At 40.4% G+C, this 19,920-nt stretch overlaps 1 protein-coding gene across 2 annotated transcripts in view; it reads right to left on the bottom strand.

Moving 5' to 3' along the window:
* vav3 (vav guanine nucleotide exchange factor 3) overlaps window positions 1-19,353 on the bottom strand; it is an 87,284-nt gene extending 67,931 nt beyond the window's left edge. For both annotated transcript variants that reach the window (XM_019274839.2, XM_010729819.3), the window contains exons 1-2: window positions 18,912-19,353; window positions 5,093-5,209 (exon numbers count right to left, since the gene is read on the bottom strand). In XM_019274839.2, coding sequence (XP_019130384.1) covers window positions 5,093-5,209; window positions 18,912-19,118 — 324 coding nt within the window. In that variant the 5' untranslated portion in view covers window positions 19,119-19,353. The remainder of the gene's footprint in view (window positions 1-5,092; window positions 5,210-18,911) is intronic.
* Between the last annotated feature and the right edge of the window lie 567 nt (window positions 19,354-19,920).

Genomic DNA, 19,920 nt, shown 5'->3' with positions numbered 1-19,920 from the left:
TAACCTCTTCAAAAGAGCAATGCCTGAATTTTTCAAACATGCATGCTCATAAAAACACTGTGGTGAACAAGAAGGACACCTTCCAATAAAAAATTGGAGTTGGACTCAGAGCACTGTATACAGAGTGTAGAGTTAGGGTTTACTGTAACAAACCTATTTCGAAACAAGTGTAGGCTCAAGTAGTGGGAGGAAATATTCAAATCTCTTCGTCTGAATATTGAAACTGCCACACTGTCCTTGGTAAATGCGCAGTGATTTCATTGCCAATGGATGAATAGAATGCAGCTGCAAAAACAAGAGTGCGCCACATCAATCTCTTATCGCCAGACAATTTACATTTTATACAGCTAAACACATGCAGGTGTGGAATCTCTTGGCTCATTCGAAGGAAGCCGCGGTGCAGCGTAATTTGCATAGTCTACCGAAAAGAACGTATCGGATTATCTGATTTTAAACGGGGTTTCATGTAAAAAAAAAAGTATTTAAAAAAAAAAGATTTTTAATATAATACAAGTTCGGAAATACGCAAATTTGCTTCCTTGCTGAGAGTTAGCTGATCACTACTGCTAGCGCGTTAGCTTAGCGTAGCATAAAGACTGGACAACATGGGGAAATATTTAGCTGGCTCTGTAAAAAAAAAAACTCCACCTACAGACACCTCTAAAGCTCAATAATTAAAATGTCATATTTCATTTGTTCAATTTTTGAAAACAGCAAATTTGTAGTTTTACAGGCATCACGTGGAAGCCAGGTACAATGACTCGTGACCTGACCTGGAGTTTTGATGTTGTTGTGAGGATGTGAGGTTGCCAAGCAACTAATGGATAGTACAAGAAGTTACTCCATATTAATAAGTAAACACTGGAGGTGATGTATTTTGTTATATTTGGTGCTGTTTCACGTTTTTCCAAACTTTATTCTACGCTAAGCTAACCAGCAGTAGCTTCACAACACTACAAACAGTGATAAACAGTCTCGGTTTTCTCATCCAACTCTTGGCAAACCCTCCTTTAATAAATTATTTATTCGGTCAAACGGGCAGATGGTTTATTTTGGGAGGACAAATTCAATACATATTCAACAAAAAGTTTGTCAGTCCACAAGCTGTGACCTTGTGTAAACTTCTCTGTCATATAGTGTTGCTGCCTGAGGTTTCTGTGCTATGAAAAGGGAAGTTCAGTATGATTTTATTCTGTTTAAACAGCTCAGAGGTCAATGACTGGATGAAAAGCACGTCAGCAAAGACGATATGCCACTCAGTGATTTCACCATGTTTCTCAATTAAGGGTTTGCTAACTATGTTTGTTATCTAATAGATAAGACCATGACACCCAATTTTTTCCATGCACTGAGCGACTGTCCAGCATGTGACTGAGTATGGAAAGCTCCTGTCAGCACATTGATTCTATTTTGAAACGAGCTGACACAAGAAGACTGGAATTAGCAATAAAATAGAAGTGAGACTGTTAGTCATGATGATGGCAGCATGTATTTTCAATCACAGGGTAACATGACGTTTTTACATGAGATCAGAGAGTACCTGGATTATGTCAGCATAGCTATATACTCCCTTCACTGTATATAGGCACGAGTACTGTAAAACTACTTGTGTTTATGGTGGTAAAATCTAGTTTTGTTTGGTCTCCTTCATCAAACAGCCACAGATAAAACCTGAAACAGCAAGAGGATATTGCAGCTTTCACTATCTTCTCTAAATACTCTGGTGCTCTCTTACCCTTCCTCTCTCTCTTTTGGCCAGGTGTGTATCAGTGTGTGTGCATGCTATGCACGGCCAAGTTTCTCTTCTCCCTACAGACCCCACAACCCTCCATGTGTCTACAAGACAGATGTGCAAACCAGATGTTCCCGCACTGAGGGGAAAGGGCTACAGGCAGGCCTGCTGTATTTGTCAGTTTTTCGAGTAAAGCAGTGTTGTGTGGCCACACTTTGTACCACCAACAAGTCAAAAGCTTTTTTGTCAGATGAATCAGCGATATAACACGACTTTTCACATCTCCTTTTTGAGTCTGATCATGTTTTTAGGACCTGAATCTCATCAGAGAGTCTTCCTTTACTGCTGAATTCCTTCACGGCTTTTAAAATACAAGAAGAATCAGGCTGTATGGTAAAGGTTGTCCTGTGCGAGTAACAGTAGAAGGTAGAAAAATACCTGAAGATTACACAGCAAACCCAGAGAAAGATCCCTAGACTCTATCGACTACCACACAAACTTTAACATAAAAAGGCACCGCTGATGTTTTATTCAGTAGCAGTCCAGCAGGTATTTTTTAAAACACATATTTAAAAAAAAAATAATGGAATGGCAGGTGAGTGGCAGCTCCACTCGTTCCCCTCCTCTCCTCACTCCACTAACCTCTGCAGAGCCAATTCAACCTAGGATTACAGGGCCCGGCTTACTGTCTAATTTCAGAGATGTTAAATTCACTATGTTCGACATGGGATTCACTCAAGGGAGTCCTCAAAGTGTTGTACTTGAGCGAACTGACATCGCTCAGAGGAATGAGGATGAAATCGGACATCGTGAAAAATGAATAGGAGTCTGTGTTTTAAAAAAGAGTTTCATCTCATCAGAAAGTCAGGGAGCTAACAGAGTTAACACAGTTCACTGTAAAGTTATGATGAGAGCTATCAAAGAAAAGACATTTAGAGGGTAATATTTTCCAAATACATTTCTTTTGAATTCGAACTACTTAAACAACCGGAGAAAAAAACATGTCAACATTTGAAAAACACGCTTCACTTTTTAGTTAATTGAGAGGATCAATACAGCTTTCATATCTGTTTGTTTAAATATGAAGCTATAAATGGCAGCCAAGCTTAGTTTAGTTTAGTTTAGTTTAGTTTATTTTAGCTTAGCTTAGTTTACCAGAAACATGCAGGGAGAAACAGCTAGTCTAAGGGCCTTGGAGGTAGAGCAGGTTGTCCACTAATCAGATGATCAGCGGTTCGATCCCCGGCTTCTCCGGACTGCATGTCGAAGTGGGTAACCCCAAATTGCTTACCATCGGTGTGTATGAATGCTTAGCTCCAAAGACTGATGAGAAGTTGGCACCTTGGCATAAATGAATGATGTATATGGGTGAATGAGAAAAGCACTTTGAGTGATCCAAGGGTGCTATGTAAGTACAGTCAATTTTACAATAGCCACCCAGACAAACTATAGTTACCACAAACAGACACTTGCTGATTTAAACTCAGCTAACTAACCAGAATCCTGTCATAACTTAATTTAGTGCACAAGAAAGTCGTGAGGGTTGCATTGACCTTCTCTTCTAACTCTCAGCTTAAATGTAAATATATACATTTCTTATATGTTAAACTTGAACACATCAGATCAATGGATGTGACATGCAAACATTGTGCCTATACAAACTTTCAAAGTGTTTATTCGAACATTTATTTGAACGTTTATTCACATTTACAAGGACTGAAATTGGAATAGAAAGGCCACGAGGCTGAGCAGATCTACAAAGCTCCGTGCAGTAACATCACAGGAGCGAGCATAAACTTGTATTTGTTATGTATTTCCTAATTTACTGAGCCATTCTTGGTTCTTGTGTAGATTTCTGTGAAAATAATTCCCCATGAGGGTGAAGAAAGAAACTTGCCGGCGGTCTAAATGTGTTTTAATTATAGATGACTTAATGACTAGATGACTTAATTTTCACAGCTACTTAATTCAGCTCAGCACGAGAGCAAAAACGAGTGCTGAAGTCGGGATAAAAGATGCTGTTGACCATATCTAAAGCCTTTCTCGTTTTCCCTCAGATAAGCGCTGTAGTACTGTAAGTGGCTCTTTCTTCATACATGAAACATAATTAACATAGAAAGCATTAACATGTCTTTTGCAATTCAAAGCCTCCGCTAAGTGGATATTTTTCGCTGTATATTGGCCGATTAGTCATCTTACATTTTCAGTTATGAGAACACAAAGATGAGTCCACCTCTACTGGGAACACATAATTTTGCAAATAATAATAATTATTATTATTAATGGGAAATTGACCTGAGAAAAAAATGATTTCAACTTGTGATGTTGTCATTTATGTAGTATGTGGTTTTACTCTCTCATAACAGTCATGAATGTTCCTTTTCAGTAGAAATAATTCAGCTACATCTAGTCTATGTTTCACTTCTGATATGATATGATACTATTCATTTGCTTTATTGTAGAACTGATGCATACATAGCTATAAATGCATACTGTGTACAGGATATTTTTCTCATCTCAGCTGATTATATTATAATTATTGTTGTCACTGGAGGATTTTTAGCTTCCCATGATCCCACTTCTTTACATTTATCAACATTAAATAGAAGACGACAGCAACCCGTCCATTAATCCGTCTCCTGACACATATACACGCATTTCAAGCTAGGATACATGACCGCGTCGTCTCATAAACGCCTGACATCATGTCCACCAGAGTCCTGCAGCACCCTTTCTCAGCTCAAAGTTGCGATTTCTAATTAAACCTCCTGGGGACTTCACGAGGGCAGCGGCAAGGCTGTCAAAGAGCCGCAGACAGTTTCACTACAAGCAGAGACTGAGAGTATCAAAGTAATGAACCCCAGGCAAGACTTTTAACCTCTCGTAAAAGCATGCACAGTGAGGCATTTTCACTCTAATGAGGGGAAGTGATTAAACTGCTGGGTCACGTTGCTGACTTCAGCTATAGCTTAGAATTTAGTGTAGTGCAGTACATGGCCTAAAGCTGTCCTTATTAGCACCTGTAATGACAGGAAGATCCAGCACCATCTACTAATTGATCTAGTAATTGACACTGAAAATGATTATCCAAAATCTGGCTGAAGGCTTGTATGAATCGTTACAAAAAAGAGCACAAACACTGCATGCATATCCCAAAATGACTTCATTATTCAAGTTCTTTCACTCATAAATAATTTTGACTGAGCTCCATAACTTCCATACAAAGACAAGAGTGGGCGTGAGAACACATTTGACTAATTCAGTTCTGCCTACAGGGACAGCCGGCAAACACAGTGAGGGGTTGTCGCAGGCGCTCGTTGCCTCCGTCTAATTCGGTGTCAGTGAGCAATGCTGCCTTACCTTTCCAAAGTCCCTGACGTCAAAAAGGTCAAAGGCCTCGAACAGCTCGCTTTTCTTCATGCCAAATATCTCGCTGCACGCTGCCAGGAAAGTCCTGATATTCTTCAGGCACAGGAACTGTGGAAAGACAGAAAGTGTTAATCTGTGAGTGAGTTGCTTAGAAATGTGCAGGGAGTATGACATGCACAAATCACACTATGTGTTATCATGTTTCGTTTTCAATTTCAAAGAGCTGTGTGCCACATACTGCCGCGTTTCTATTGTGCCTGCTAGCTGGTTCTCGCTCTGGCTGCCTAATCAGGCCATGCAACTAAGGACCTGTTAGACACCCTGGACCACAGCTCTAAAAGATAAATGAATCAGTGTTCATAGGCACCATGAGAGCATCTTGTTTCATTAGTATGATGTATTTCCTGTTGAAATGGGACAGTGGAGTGGTGAATAATTAGAGAGGCATAACATAAAAACAGTGCAGGGAGAGAAAGGCAGGGATGTTTTTTTGGCACAGTATGATGTAACCACTGAAATTATGTGCAACCAAAGGAAAACAAAAAAATCAAATGACAGCGTATCATCTTTTGTTATTTTGTCTACATTTGTGGCTATTAAAGCGAAATGATTTTGCACTTCAATCAGTCAGTCTCTGATGTCTTTGAAACAAGTCAATCGCCATAAGCCCTCGTATTAAAATGTCAAACTTCACAGCTGAAATAAACATATTGACAGCCTGGTACAAGAAATATTTTAGTCTCTATAGCTAATTTCCCTGTTCATTACAACAGCATTCAGTCTGGATTTCTATATAACGTTATAAACAGCGTGGCTGCTTTGTTTCACCAGTGGGTGCAGTTACACGTGGCTGATGCACCCAGGCATCATTTGGCCAACCTTAGGTCCACTAATAATCCATGTCTTTGCAGATTTTTAGATGAGCCAACATGGCAGCAGAGTGACGTCACGCATATAACATCCATTCTTTATACTGTCAGTGGTATAATAAGTTCAATTTGTTTTTATTTTTTTAGTCCAAAACTGAGGCATCAGAAGTATTTTTTGTTACTTGTTTTCCAGAAGAAAACAAAAAAAGCTACCAAATGAGATGAATGTAATAAATTAGGGAATTCGACTCTCTGTTGGGGTGAATTATGCATCTAAATTCAATATGCTGTTTAATTTAACTACAATCAAACTATTTTAGAAAAATGGAAACAAAGATGTTGCCAACAGTAAAGTACCATAGCATAAATGCTCCTGATGTAGAAGAAAACAAAAGGTCAGGAAAATCCTCCTGGGCTAATTGTCATACACTGCAGCTTTAATTACAGCCCAGGGTCCACCTTGACCCAAGAAAACTGAATCGAAACAATCAATAAATAACTCCTCCGATAAACAAGGTCATTTACTGAGGACGCAAGTGTTTTCTGCCTCGTCTGCAGCTTAAATCTTTCACTAATGATGTTAATGGGGCTTCATCCAGAAACGATTTATCCAAATTATGCGGCAGTTAGCGTCGAATAGTGCCCAAGAACACCAATGAAACTGAGAAAACTGGGGTGGAAGGGCGCAGTAATAGGTATAAAGGTTTTCTGAGGTGATTTACTCTCTTTATAAGAAGTGCAGAGTGACAAGGAAAGGAGACAATGTCAACATGCTGTGGTTAGCCAACATGGAATATCCGTGACTTATGCCTTATACCTTCCTGTAGTTGATATTTGATGGAACAAAAAAGGATGCTGATATTTTGTGTCTCCCACAGGTCTGGGATTAGGTCTAACAGATCTAAAATGTGCATTTTTTTTGTCTGATTTACAGATATTCATATCCATATCATTCGTCTTTTCACCATCATCATCTCCTTCTTCTTTTTTTTCTTGGGTAACACCTTTGCAAGAAGTGGATTTCATTAGCCTTTTCCTGTTACTTAAAAGGAGAACAACACCGCGTCATGCCGTCAGTACTTGGACTGTAATCATGTTTGACAATCTTTGAGAAAATAATTCCCTCTGTGTCATCTTGAAAAAGCTCAGCGCTCAGAGGAAGACGCAAAGCAGACAGACTTATTCTGTTATCATAACACACCTTCGCCCTCGTGGTACGAAGCAATATCATATTTGTCTGTACAAGGTGCATAGTCCATGCATCATATATGAAATGCCTCTCCACTCCAACTGAATTAGTCTTTGCAGATGGCTTCACAAGAGAGGGAAAAGCCCCCAGCCAGTGAGCTCCAGATAAGACGCAGCGTAAAGCAGCAGTGCGAGCAGCAGTGAGTGAATAATACTGAATGTTTACACTTGTACACATCACTTTCTTTTATCAGGCGAGCACATCTTGTCTGCCTGGAGTCTCTGGAGAGTCCTAAAGGACCTCGGTATATTATCTGAGGGAAGCAGATTCACAGAGCGCATATGAGAATGCACTGAGCTGAAGACAGTAGAGGGGGGAATTGTATTAATAAGGGTGCAGCAGCATGAAGCAACTAGTAACTGTTCTACTGGCAGCTGCTTTGGTGACTTTATGGGGCTCAGGAAGTGACCCAATGTGTGAAAGAGCATATGTGTATGCACATCCGTACTGCAAGCATGTGCTGTTGCTTATGTAGCCACAACTAGTTGTTTATGTGTAACCCAGTGTCATTATAGTGAACTAAAATGAAACCGACGCAGACAATCTCCGTCTTTGCCTGCCTGACGAAGGTCACATATATACGATGTCCATGCTTGTCCAGCAGAATGGTATCTACCCAAACTAATCCTTTAAAGCTTAAATAAAACTTAAAAATGTTGAACATGAAAGACAAAAGGACAGGAATTCTATCCATTCCATGTGTTGTGGTTGAAAGGGCTGGAAAAGGTAGTAAGTGAAGTGAGTAGTTGTGACTTTTTGGTTAAAATCATAAATGCTATACAGGAACAACACCTAGTTTTTGAAACATTCAAAATTATTAACATGGTTGGATGGATTGGCTGAACTAATCACAGACATACAGAGGTATTGGCCTATCAATGCTACAATTACAGTATAGAAATGCCAAGGATTCTTTAACCTTTTAAATATTGATATCAGCTTTGAAAAACAGTATTGCTTGGGCTCTAATGATAACGCTGGTATTCATAAATATAACATGTGAAATTGCATCAAACCCAAGGCAAATATAATCAACAATGTTAGAGTGCCTATTTATGCATTTCAATGAAACCTCCAAATAACCTCATTGTGTAGAATATGGACAGATTACGCTGCAACATCACAGCAGGAAGCTCCAAACACACATTGACTCAGTTTGGATAAAAATGCAGAGATTATACAAGACCAATGCAGAGACAACTTGAAATCCCACCAGTGCATTTCATCTCTAAGACCAACCAACTGGAATATGAGGAGAAAAAATTATTCCTGTAAGACAAGCCATCTCGCCGCTGTGCTTTTGATACGAGCCAGGCCGTGCTCTGTATCTACAATAAGCATCCAGTTTCTGCTTATGTATTCCTTGGTACAAGTCAAAGCTCCATAGCAACAAGATGGAGCCTTTTATGGCCCCCGTGCGTATTGTGGAGCTTAATGAAATCCTGTTCTTGTTCTCTCAGATCACCACAATGAAAGGCAGCCAGAGTTTGGCTATCTTACTGCCTAAACCTTGTTGAGCATCAATTAATGGCAATCAGATGGATGCAGATGGAATCAAGGATTGTGCAGAGAATCTAATTTGGTAGTTAGAAGCTCTCTTTCTCTGACAGCCTGATGTGTTTAATGATAGCAGTGTGGGAAAGTAAAAAGGGAACCATGCTTAAGCAATAAAAAAGGTGAAAATGGTCATTTTCAAACAGTTTCAAACCCCTGCTGGATTATGTCGCTGAGATATTGTGTAAAGCCTGAATGACGTCATGTGCTCTTTTGTCAGGCAGGTGGGTGACATATCGCAATCCAAGCGATCAGGTCACATCCATGTCACGCCTGAGCTTTTGTCAGCTGTGTAACCAGGAAATGAGAGGTGGAACATAGGCCAGGGTCATCACAGCAGACAGCCCCAACCAGACACCGGTTAGCTCGCTTATCTTAAGAACATTGTCAGCATAATGCAGCGACCATCAGCTTTTCATTCCAGCAAAACAGTGCGGTAACTGATCTGATAGCTCTTCCTGTCTGGTTGAAGGTGCGCTAAACTGTAAAGTTGTCAGGTTGGAATATAAACCAGCAGGCTCCTGGTTTACAACCGCACATGACTGAAAAACACTGCCTACGGATGGTCTTTCCAGTCACTTTTTCCAGTCGTTTTCGTGACTCTGAATATCCCCTGCTAGTTGGTGACAGCCTCTTTTATCGCCTCTTCTGCATCACATTTCCGGTAAGGGACTGTTTTTTCAGGAGTTTGACTCAGTGGTCACCTCCCTCTTTAGGTGAGGGGAGGATTGGCATGAAAGCCATCTGTGTTTGCAGCAGATTTAGCTCTATGTGGTGCTCATTCTAATCCTTCCATTCAGGATGTTAAGTACTTGTGGGCGACAGTGAGAAACAAAATGAGAACTTGTAGCTTTTTGAGGGCTAAATGTTAAAGCTGAACTGATGAAAATATTTACATCAACAATGGATTACAAGTGTAATGTAAAAAGGGCTCATTTGTCGTAACAAATCCACAGACGATTATCACTCAACTCTATAGTTCTCAGCTCTGCAGAGCATCTTTCAGCTCATTGTGTTCAGGTTTAGGGTTAGGGTTTTGGTTTTAACCCAAAATGCCCCAACACACTCACTATATGCAACGTTTCCAGCAGCAAACAGACAAAGTTAGCAACTAGTTTGTGAGCAGTGGAGCATTCAGTATCTAAACAGACTGATTTTTCCTTCAGGAGTTTGTGGAAGTGAATATTATATTTGTTGTCAGAAAACCAGAAACTTTGCTCCGCATAAATGCAAAATGAATAACATTTATGAACCATGTCTGCTGGATCTGTAACCAGGCACAAACAAGTTTGCCATATCAACTTTATATGGCAATAAAAGGCACACTTTTTTTTGTGAATAAACAAAAGTTATGTTTACATTAAGTATTATTCTCGAAAAAGTATTGTGTGTATCCTTGACCTCTAACAAAAACATTAGCGTTTTTACATTAGTGATTCAGATGAAGTATTGCCCATATTTACTTCTTCTTTCATGTCGCTGCATTGCCTCCACAGGGAACCTTTAATGTTGTGTTTACAATTTGTTGTGCTGCCCACAAGTGGCCAAATGAATATAGTAAAGTTTTCTCTTCCTACTAGACTATGTTTCAGTGCATGAAGATAGTAGGCTAATGGACTTCACAAATGCAATGTAATGCAATGTAATTGAAAATAATAGTTTGGTTTTTCATGACTTCATTCTAATTGTCAGTGACATAGTGAGTAGTGTCACACAACCAGGCAACTTTGTCATGTTATGTGCTGACAAATGTCCAAGACAAAACAAAGGAGAAGCTTCAGAGGTAGGTCGGCTTTGTTACTGTTGGGCAGTAACACGTTTCCAGGCTTTGTGCTAAGCTAAGCTTGTATGTATGACACAGATATGAGAGTGGTATCAACCCAGAAAGCAAATAAGCAGAACAGAACATCAAAACTATTCCCTTAAATCTCATACAACATGTTGAGGCCATGTCCGAAAGTCACTTTCAAAGTACTTTCGTGGTTTGCAGCAGACTACGTAGAAGCTCAAAGCCAAATTTTACAATCTCATCCAAGTTTATCATGTTGCCCAGCACAGGTTGAAAGAGATCACTGTTCACCCTGAAACGCCACAGCAATAGGTTAACCATTAAACCGCTTCCTCAAAAACACAGCTTGGAGTCGTCAGATGAAACCTCCTTTGTGTCACATCCTGCACTTCCTCATCATTGATGCTGTGTTCAAATACAGCCATATATACAATTCAGGTGTTGTAACTGACTAATGATTAATGCGCTACTGCGCTGAGGTGCCATTCACTTCCTCTTTATGTTCTCGAAATCGCCCGAATGCACGAACATAAAGGTTAATAGCACGTAAACTGCGTGATCAGCTATTGTGACATTTAAAATGAACAATCACAGAAAGAATTGAAGATGACAGGAAGCTGGCCTCCTGACATCACAGCTTCACAGCACCAGACCATGTATGAGAAGGTTATGGAAAAGCTTTGATTTCCCCCGGTCACATCCACAGACCAACGTTTTCACTCTGATATGGCAGACAAAGGCATATAGTTCCCCATCCTCTCACATTCTTTGAAGTAATGACAATAAAGGCAATAAGGGAAAACTCAGCTCCCTAAAACCCCCTACCCTTCCACCTCTGTACCTCCCCCACAACACCAGTAAGTGTCTCTGAAGCCATTTTCCATTAAATCCTGGTTTTAACCCCAGTGACCCCCGCATATACACAAAGCTCACTCCATCCCCCACTCGATAAGGGAATTGAATTAGTGTTAGAGCGTGTGCTATACAGCGTCGCAGATCAAGTAGTTTTAGCTCAAATGCGTGCGATTTGCTCTAAAGAAGAGTCATAGTGGTGGAGATCGGATCGGGCTGAATGTCATAAAAACTGTTTGACACGCTAAATAAAACGCACCCGCCGAATGCACAAACACTGAAGCGCGAATTGTAAGCAGACAGCATCCCTCCTTCTCCTCCACCTCCTCCTCCCACTGATTTTTCTACCTCTCGGAAGATTGTGTTAAAAAAAAAAAGTGTGAATAATGCTCTGCCGTGCTGTTTGACAGCGCATGGTCAACTGCTGTCTGACCTATGTGTGTGTGTGTGTGTGTGTGTGTGTGTGTGTGTGTACCCATTCAGGTGTAGTGGTTTGACCGATACAGGTTTGTGAAGGCTGCAGCATCAGTGATGATATTTTTTTTAAATGCTAAAAGTCAAACGTCTGAGCTGATAAGGCACACGTTTGTCCATTTTCAAAAAGTATTCAGCGTTCCCACTGATGTTTATTCCAGGCAAGTTCGAGCCTCCAAGAACACTGGGTATCATAAAATGATATATACTCTATCCATAATAACAACTATATATAGACTCGTACACGGCCCTCTCTCTTTCCCTTATCCCCCGTGTGTGCCGTGTCATGTACATGTATGGATTCTCTACTATTCCGACTCTCTTGCCCTCTTTCCCTCTCTGTCTCCATTACACAAATAAGGACGTCCCCATTTCCAGCAGACAACTGTCGTCCATCACTTCCACCCTGAGTCGCTCAGAGTAGAATGCCTTATACATAACTGTCCCTGCCGAGGAAGACATGGGGTCAATAATCTGCTGCAGGAGTTATCTATACGCATACTGGGTTCACACACTTGCGCATACACTTGTAAATGTATATATATGTAATGCGCACAAAACTCAAACAGATCCATTAATATCTGTTTGAGGCAGTGTATGTATAGAGAGCTCGGCCCACCAGATTTCCACTACAGTGAACTTGACAGCAAAAGGTTGCAGACACACTGCTGCTGGCTATGACCATGGCTGGTATCATCTGGATCTACAATTCCTGACTGCTCACGCTCTTCCAGATAGCATCTTGACATTTTCATTGAGCCAACAAAAAAAAAAAAGGGCAAAACTAATGCTATTATCATTTGGTAATGTTCCTATTTAAGTTTTCCTAATTACGCTGTGTCCTGAGAGGCCTCCTCTGATTCGAGTAAGCCCCTGACTACACTTAAAATGTCACTTATGATGATGATCGTTTGCCAGTAAAGACAATAGACGGTATTGACTTTCTCGAGAGCTTTCAGAGCACTCAACAGTGATTAACTGAATCACCCAGCACCAGAATTGAGTAACATAATAAACATTGATTGCAGGTACATTCTCCACCATTGAATATCTCCTAATAAAATCAGCATTATCTATACTTTAATGCGCACTTGAGCATAGTCTTCACCGGTCGTCGTGGTGCATGCTTGTTACCTTGGTGACGCAAAGAAAGGTCAGCTCGCTCGTCTTTGCAAATGCCTGCGTCCACGTCAAAGTGTGTAAAGCAGCACGTGAACATGCCCGTCAGCGCGATGACGCGGCTGAACAGAACCAGTGCGACTGCGTTACGCTGCACTGGATTTGTAAATGGGAGGCTGTGGCGCCTTGTTCCGACGTCACATGCATGGCTGCAGTAGTGTGGCGTTTACACAGTGACAGGTGCAATCCTTTCTTCTAAATCAAATCAAACGAGAGCAGCCAAGCCACAGGAACTCAGGAGTAGTCATCAAGGGATTCCAAGCTGTGTGTGAATGCTCACATACTAACAGCATGAAATTTGTAGGATGCAGATTTAGTAAAATCGATATGTGAGTGTGCACATATGACATTCAGTCACTGAAATCAAAAATCAGTATTGACGCATGCAAAAGATGGTATTTTGATGATGGTGGACAACAAATGACACATTTTATTTGTTTTTTATGATTTAATAAAATATTTCTGATATAAAAAAATAGCTTCATCTTAAAGTTCATCTAATGTTAAAGTCACATCCACTTAGAGTGTGACTGCATGCATGTAGGTTACACTTTGGTTTGTCACCACCACCCTGGAAAATTTCACATATTAAGTTAGTTAGTGTAAAACAAACCACAGTAAAGCAATGGTTCAGTCATCTCAAGAAGTGAATCTATAAAAAATACCCTGGCGCCTCTGTGAATGTATTTAAAAATTCTGGACTTTATTGCTTTGAAACTCTGATAGGCCTTTTTACAGCAAACATTGTGACTTACCAAACCAAGGCTATCAAAGTGTTGACGTATGACTGTGTGAAAGACACACACAGTACATCTGACATATACAGCGATGCATGAAGTATTAATAACTTCTTTTGGTGGTTACAGCTCAATCGTCTGTGATCTTACTCTGCTTTGTTAGCAAGCACTTTACATTTTAGCAACTGTGACAATCACAATAGACTTCATCCCTCTGTAATTACACTTTAATACCTGATCTGAACCGAAGCATACACGTTAAAAAAATGTCCTAGAAACTTGATACTTGCTTTCTTATAGCTGTCATTTATGTGTTTAACAAAGTTCGGGAAAAAAATAATAATAAAATAAAAAAATGTCCTTAACGCAACATCTGGGACATCTTTATGTCTTTACATCAAATCTCAATCATGTTATGTAGCTGCAAGTTTTAGCTTCTGTTTCATCAGCCCATATAATTTGCACAAGTCGTATTCTACAGAAACCAAAGAAGGATGAAGACATTCTCTCTCTGTGTTTCTCATTCTCCCACGCTATCTCTCTGGAACTTTTTTTCTTGGTGAGTTAAGACTGAGCCTCTGAGCCTTTGAAGCCTGCTGTTTGAGCGCTTCACACTTTTCTCATCTGTGTTTGACATCACAGAATTTTGGTCTCAGTTTGATAAAATATACATAAGTACTATGTAAAACATATAATAGTATATAGTATATAGTAAACGTATTACACTTAAGGACGTCTCCAAGAGTCAAATTCAGGTCAGTCTGGCAATTGAAACAACACACCTGCTGCATACCTGATATGTAGACATTATCTTTTCACAAGGTGACAGATTTCATATTCATGTATGTGCATAATAAATCAATAATATGTATCAGCAGTGGTTCTCTGTATGTTTATATGCCATAAGCGTACAGCTCACAAGTTACATGTAACCTAACATTACTGAATTCTGCATCACATTAAAATAAACTGATAAAAAAAATCTTTTTGGCATGTCTCTGTTGATCTTCAGTCTGTGTGAAATCTGTTTCTGTACTTTGTTTGTACTTTCTGCTGCATAATGCTCGTTCCAATTAGACCTGACTCTTACCTATATTCTTTTCTTTCTCTCACTTTCACTTTCCAAAATTGAAGAATGGGCCTTGAGGTCTATTTTTTTTTATTTTTATCTTTTGCTCTGTGAAAAAAGAGGCGTCTTTTCTCCTACTTGTGTCTGACATCGCATTGCTTTGGTGTGAGCCTGATCGAGGGCATGCTTAGTTTCACTTCCTTCCTCTATTCCATTTCCTGATTTCCTGTGTATGTTGAGGCTCACGGCTGGTCTGTGAAAGAGGCTTCAACAGCCACTGGTGGATTGGGTTCGCAACAATTTTTCTCACTGTGAATCCGCTTATAATCCTGTGTCATAGAAAGCAACAAAAGTGGATTTAACAAGTTATGGGTGTCAGGGCAAAGTTCAGGATTAGAATTTCAATCAAATAATTACACACATTTGAACGCAAACACAACCTCAGTATTGTGCATTTAAACAGTTTGTGTGTTTGAACTGACTACATCAATGGTTGCCACATTCTGCTAGCAGCATTTTGACTGAAATAAAATGCACCCATACAAGGAAGTTAATGTCCTTGCTACCAACTTATACAACCTGTGTTTGGATTATTTTTGTAGTCTCTAGGATTCAGCAGAACCCCAGAAGGACGGAAAGACGGCATGCTGCTTGTTTGACCACATGGCCGGTTTGTTGTGCCATGACAAGCAATCCATAGTTCCTCTTGTGTGAGACAAAAAACAACTACTGATTATGTGGTGTCTTTTCTGGAAGAAAAGCAAAATGCAGCAGCTGCTGCGGTTGTGCTGTGTCTAGACTATGTAATTGGTTCATTACAGTCCTGTAAAAGTGATCAAAGAGGGTGTAGATTGTGCTTTATATTGATTTCTAACTCATAACTGCAACTCTGAGCTCTTTATTCCAAACAATTACTGCAGCTACTGTAAATTGCACAATTTCATGCAAGTACACACACACACAACCCACGCATCAGCCCTCATCGCTCATCATAAGAGAGGCTACAGCACACATTCAATCAGTAAATAGACTGATCCCATTGATCCACTTCTTTTTCCTGCTGTCAAATAGTTTGCTGGCTCTTTGTTGAGCCCATTTCTAAACAGAACTGACACAATATACAGCCTATATCCTAAATCTCTGAAAACATGATTAATGTTGCAGAACAGGAAGCAGGCCAGTCCTGATGCCAACATCACACATCAGAATCCTCCAGAGCTTCTAATGCATTGTGCTTTAATAACACAGCCAACTCCACCACGGAAAGCTTGCCCTTCAGGGCCTCTTTATGTCCTCGGAGATGCATCCATGGGGGCCAGACAGGCTCTTTGTAGCCCTGTCCCTTCACTGCCTTTGTCTTTCTATCGCATAGGTCCCATGGGTGAGACCACAGTGGCGTCCCATGTGTTATTACTAGCCAATGATAAAGTAGCTGCCACGGCCCTCATGAATTATGCAGGGTGAAAGGGAAGCAACTCCACCCTCAGTTATGTAAATTTAACTTTGAGAAGACAGAGGGGGGGAAAGTTGCTGGCGGGGGGGCGTTGACACCCAGTGAACAGTGTGTGGTCACAGAGAGGGCTGGTATGTATGCAGCAGTACATGGTGTGAATGTGTCATGATCTCCTGACATATGGAGTTGTAAAATCCCAGAGCAAATATTAACTATTCAAAGTAATCACTTCCTACTTATCAAAACAATAACTGAACCTATAGACAGGTCATGAGAGCGTCTGCTGATACAAGCAGTGTCTGGTCCCTGTAGAAATCCTACAGTGAACAGGAAGTGATGCACTTGATGCATCTTTTGGTTTCTTTTGCAATAAACAGAAGACGAACTGAAGTAGGTGGTTTTCATGAGCACTTACAACCACTCTGGTTAATCAGGTAAAGAAACGAGAAACCGAAAAAAATCCCCAAAACTTACCGGGAAAAATATTTCACCCTAGACACATTATTTGTTGTCAGTTGACCTTTGCGAAATGCAGTTCAAAAACATTGCAGTAACAGGCCCTTAGCAACAAAAAAGTATTGCTTGTATAGAGTGTATGCTCACGTACCCGTGAACTTGCACATGCGCTTTGGAGAAGTATGAGATTGTGCCTAAACCTAATGCTAATTTACCTCTGACTGCAGCTTCCTCACTGCCTCAGTATGAGTAAGCCATCCAGCCATGCATAAAACAAATTAAGCCTATAAATAACACAGTCTGGGCCAGGCCAGGCCAGGCCAGGCACTGAGCAGAAGTAAGGTTCACAACCCCTCTACGCATGGCAGCACCCATTGTGTGTCATTGTGTCATTACTGACAGCAAACACTGACCTATTGATGTTTCTCGATCAGTAATTGTACCGGTGCCAGCATAAGTTCGAACAGTAAATGGACCGATCAGCTTCTCCTCTTACACTCCCAATCTAGTTTTCCCTGAAATCTCCGAGTAAACAGATCCTTAGACTGTTGAGTGTTGTTGAACTGTCCACTTCACCTGCATGCTCATGTTGAACAGCAGATCCCCAATTAGATCATGAAAGAACAGTAACTGCATATCGTATTGACCACCCGACTGTGACATTGAGTTTGAAGTGCTTTTTTCCAGGAAACAAGCCTAATCCCCTTCTCCATCAGCTGACCAGCACATCCATAGTACTGATATTCAAACCCTAATCACCTGTTTGGATCAGATGAGAGCATAAGGGTGTCGATTACTGATTAATATACTGTAGTCTGTGTGTGTTACTGGTACAGTCTATTTTTTTCTACAGCAGGTCTGCAGGCTCAGTAGGTGAGTGTCTACCTCACTGTGTGTTGTCACGGAGCCAGACACCCAGATTCACTGTTATGAAAGCGAATATTAATCTGGTCGTGGCTCCGGCTGTCCTGTTATTGAAGCAGATGGTATCCGAAAAACAAACAGGAGCCACATGGTCATCTATCTATCTATCTATCTATCTATCTATCTATCTATCTATCTATGTGGGATTTCTCATAGTAGTGGTAATAAAGAGTTGTTTGTGGTACAGTGGTAATTATATTGTTATTGGTAATTATTGGTAATTGTATTGTTAGTTATTTTAGTTATATTACTACTAAACATACAACCCCAAACAACCATCCAAGTGGCTGTAATCACCTTTGTTCCTACATATTGCCATCGAAGCCAAACAAATGTCTTATTTGCTTGTTTTTCAATAACAAGTATTTTAATAATAATAAAAAGTATCAGATTATTATTGATGTCGTTAATCCCGTGAGATAAATCTAGGTCTCTTTCCAGGATAGCCCACAACAAAGCCTCATCACCACTTCACCTTTATCCCCTGTGTGTCTACATCACCTATAGAGGGCAGATCGAGGAGCTCTGTGTACATAACGGTTCGGTGTTGACCAACACTGTCCGTAAGAAACAGTCACTCTAAGTAACTTATATTATAAAGTGAAGTAAAACAATGAAGGAAAGTGACGTTTGTGGCGTTTTCGCTCGCACAATGACTTTTATATGACACTAAATTAACCAGAATAGATGGCTACCAAATCCCGTTCAATTATTTTGCAATTTAAGGTTTACTTAGTCACTGTAAAGGATAAAAGATGTATAAAGCGACAATTAAGAGCTCTTTATAGAGGTATGAGTAGTCTCTTTACTTCGGCATATATTACACACACACAACTAGGACTGGTGTGACTATATGTCCAGTTAATATAATTCGTTGACTACTTATTCGCATCGTCTTCCGCCACCAAAATACACCGTGGGTGCGGTAAGGAGCGGTGTAACCAAGATTTTAAAAAGTTGAAATTTTCTAAAAACAAAGTGCTGATTTGTGAATTAAATTAGGCCGAACTTGGTGTATAGCTGTCTAATTTCATAATGATCTTAAATCATGTTCTAATATGTATGTTATTTTCGCCGAGAAGCAAGTAAACGTTAAACTAACATAATTCTTACGGAGTCTGGTTGCGCTCTTTATCCGGGGCTGAGTTGTAGTCTGGTGACGGAGCGAGGAGCAGACATTTGGGATGTGTACAGACGTTTCTTACCTGTGACATTTGCGGTCGGAGGTTGATCTCCTTTAGGTTGATGGACTGGGGTCTTAGGTTGTTGAGTAGATGGCAGAGGAGGACTCCATCCCGGAGGGTCTGGGCCAGGTCAAATACCTGTGCAGACTCCCATGTAACCCGGTGGTTAGCTGGAAGCACCTTGCAGTTAATTAACCACAGCGCGCATTGCCTCCAATACTCCATCATTATTCTGACTTGAGCGGACCGGGTTTTAGAGAAACTGTTCTGTTTTTTACGCAAGTGGAAGTGTTGACGGCTCGGCGGTGCGCATTAAAACGTATCCATTCTGTATCCGATTACTGTAAAACCCGATGAAGACGGAACTGGACCTCAGCAGAGAGCTGGTGAAGATGCAGGGAGCCGCTCCAGAGATGACAGTCCGGTGTACTGAGGCTGTGGATGGAGCGCACCCTGCACTCTTCCTCCCTCTCTCTCTCTCTCTCTCCCTCTCTCTCTCTCTCTCTCTCTCTCTCTCTCTCTCTCTCTCTCTCTTCCCTCCCCCTCACCCACTTCTTCACTTCTTCCGCTTGCCAGCCATAGGCTACTTGTGCGCTATATGAAATTACAGTCAAACAACCACAGAGGATATTTCAAGAATACATAACAGGCTGCAGTGAAAGAAACATGCATTTATTCAATTATATGAGTGAACTAACTCATTTTTATAGATATTATCACCAGGCGACATGATCAAGTTCCTCTCTGTATGCAAATATCCCAGCTGCACAGGGGTCATAACCACAGGGTTTGTGAATCAGTGAGTAAAACAACCAAATAAGTTGATCTTTCTGAGATAAAGACCTCTCAAAGCACCATTATATTCTGCTTTTATGTTTTCCAAAATATATGACATGTATGTTAGCTGTGGACATGGTTTATAACCCCAATAGAACACTTCATGTGCCTTAATAATCAAAATTTGATTAGTTTATAGGCTCATTTCAACTCTAGATTGTCTACAGTGTATTATATTAAGGAAAAGAATATG

Source organism: Larimichthys crocea, chromosome XXIII (assembly GCF_000972845.2).
Source record: "Larimichthys crocea isolate SSNF chromosome XXIII, L_crocea_2.0, whole genome shotgun sequence".
Taxonomy (NCBI): domain Eukaryota; kingdom Metazoa; phylum Chordata; class Actinopteri; family Sciaenidae; genus Larimichthys; species Larimichthys crocea.
Note: the sequence above shows the minus strand (reverse complement) of the source record. Positions and strands in the feature narration are given on the sequence as shown.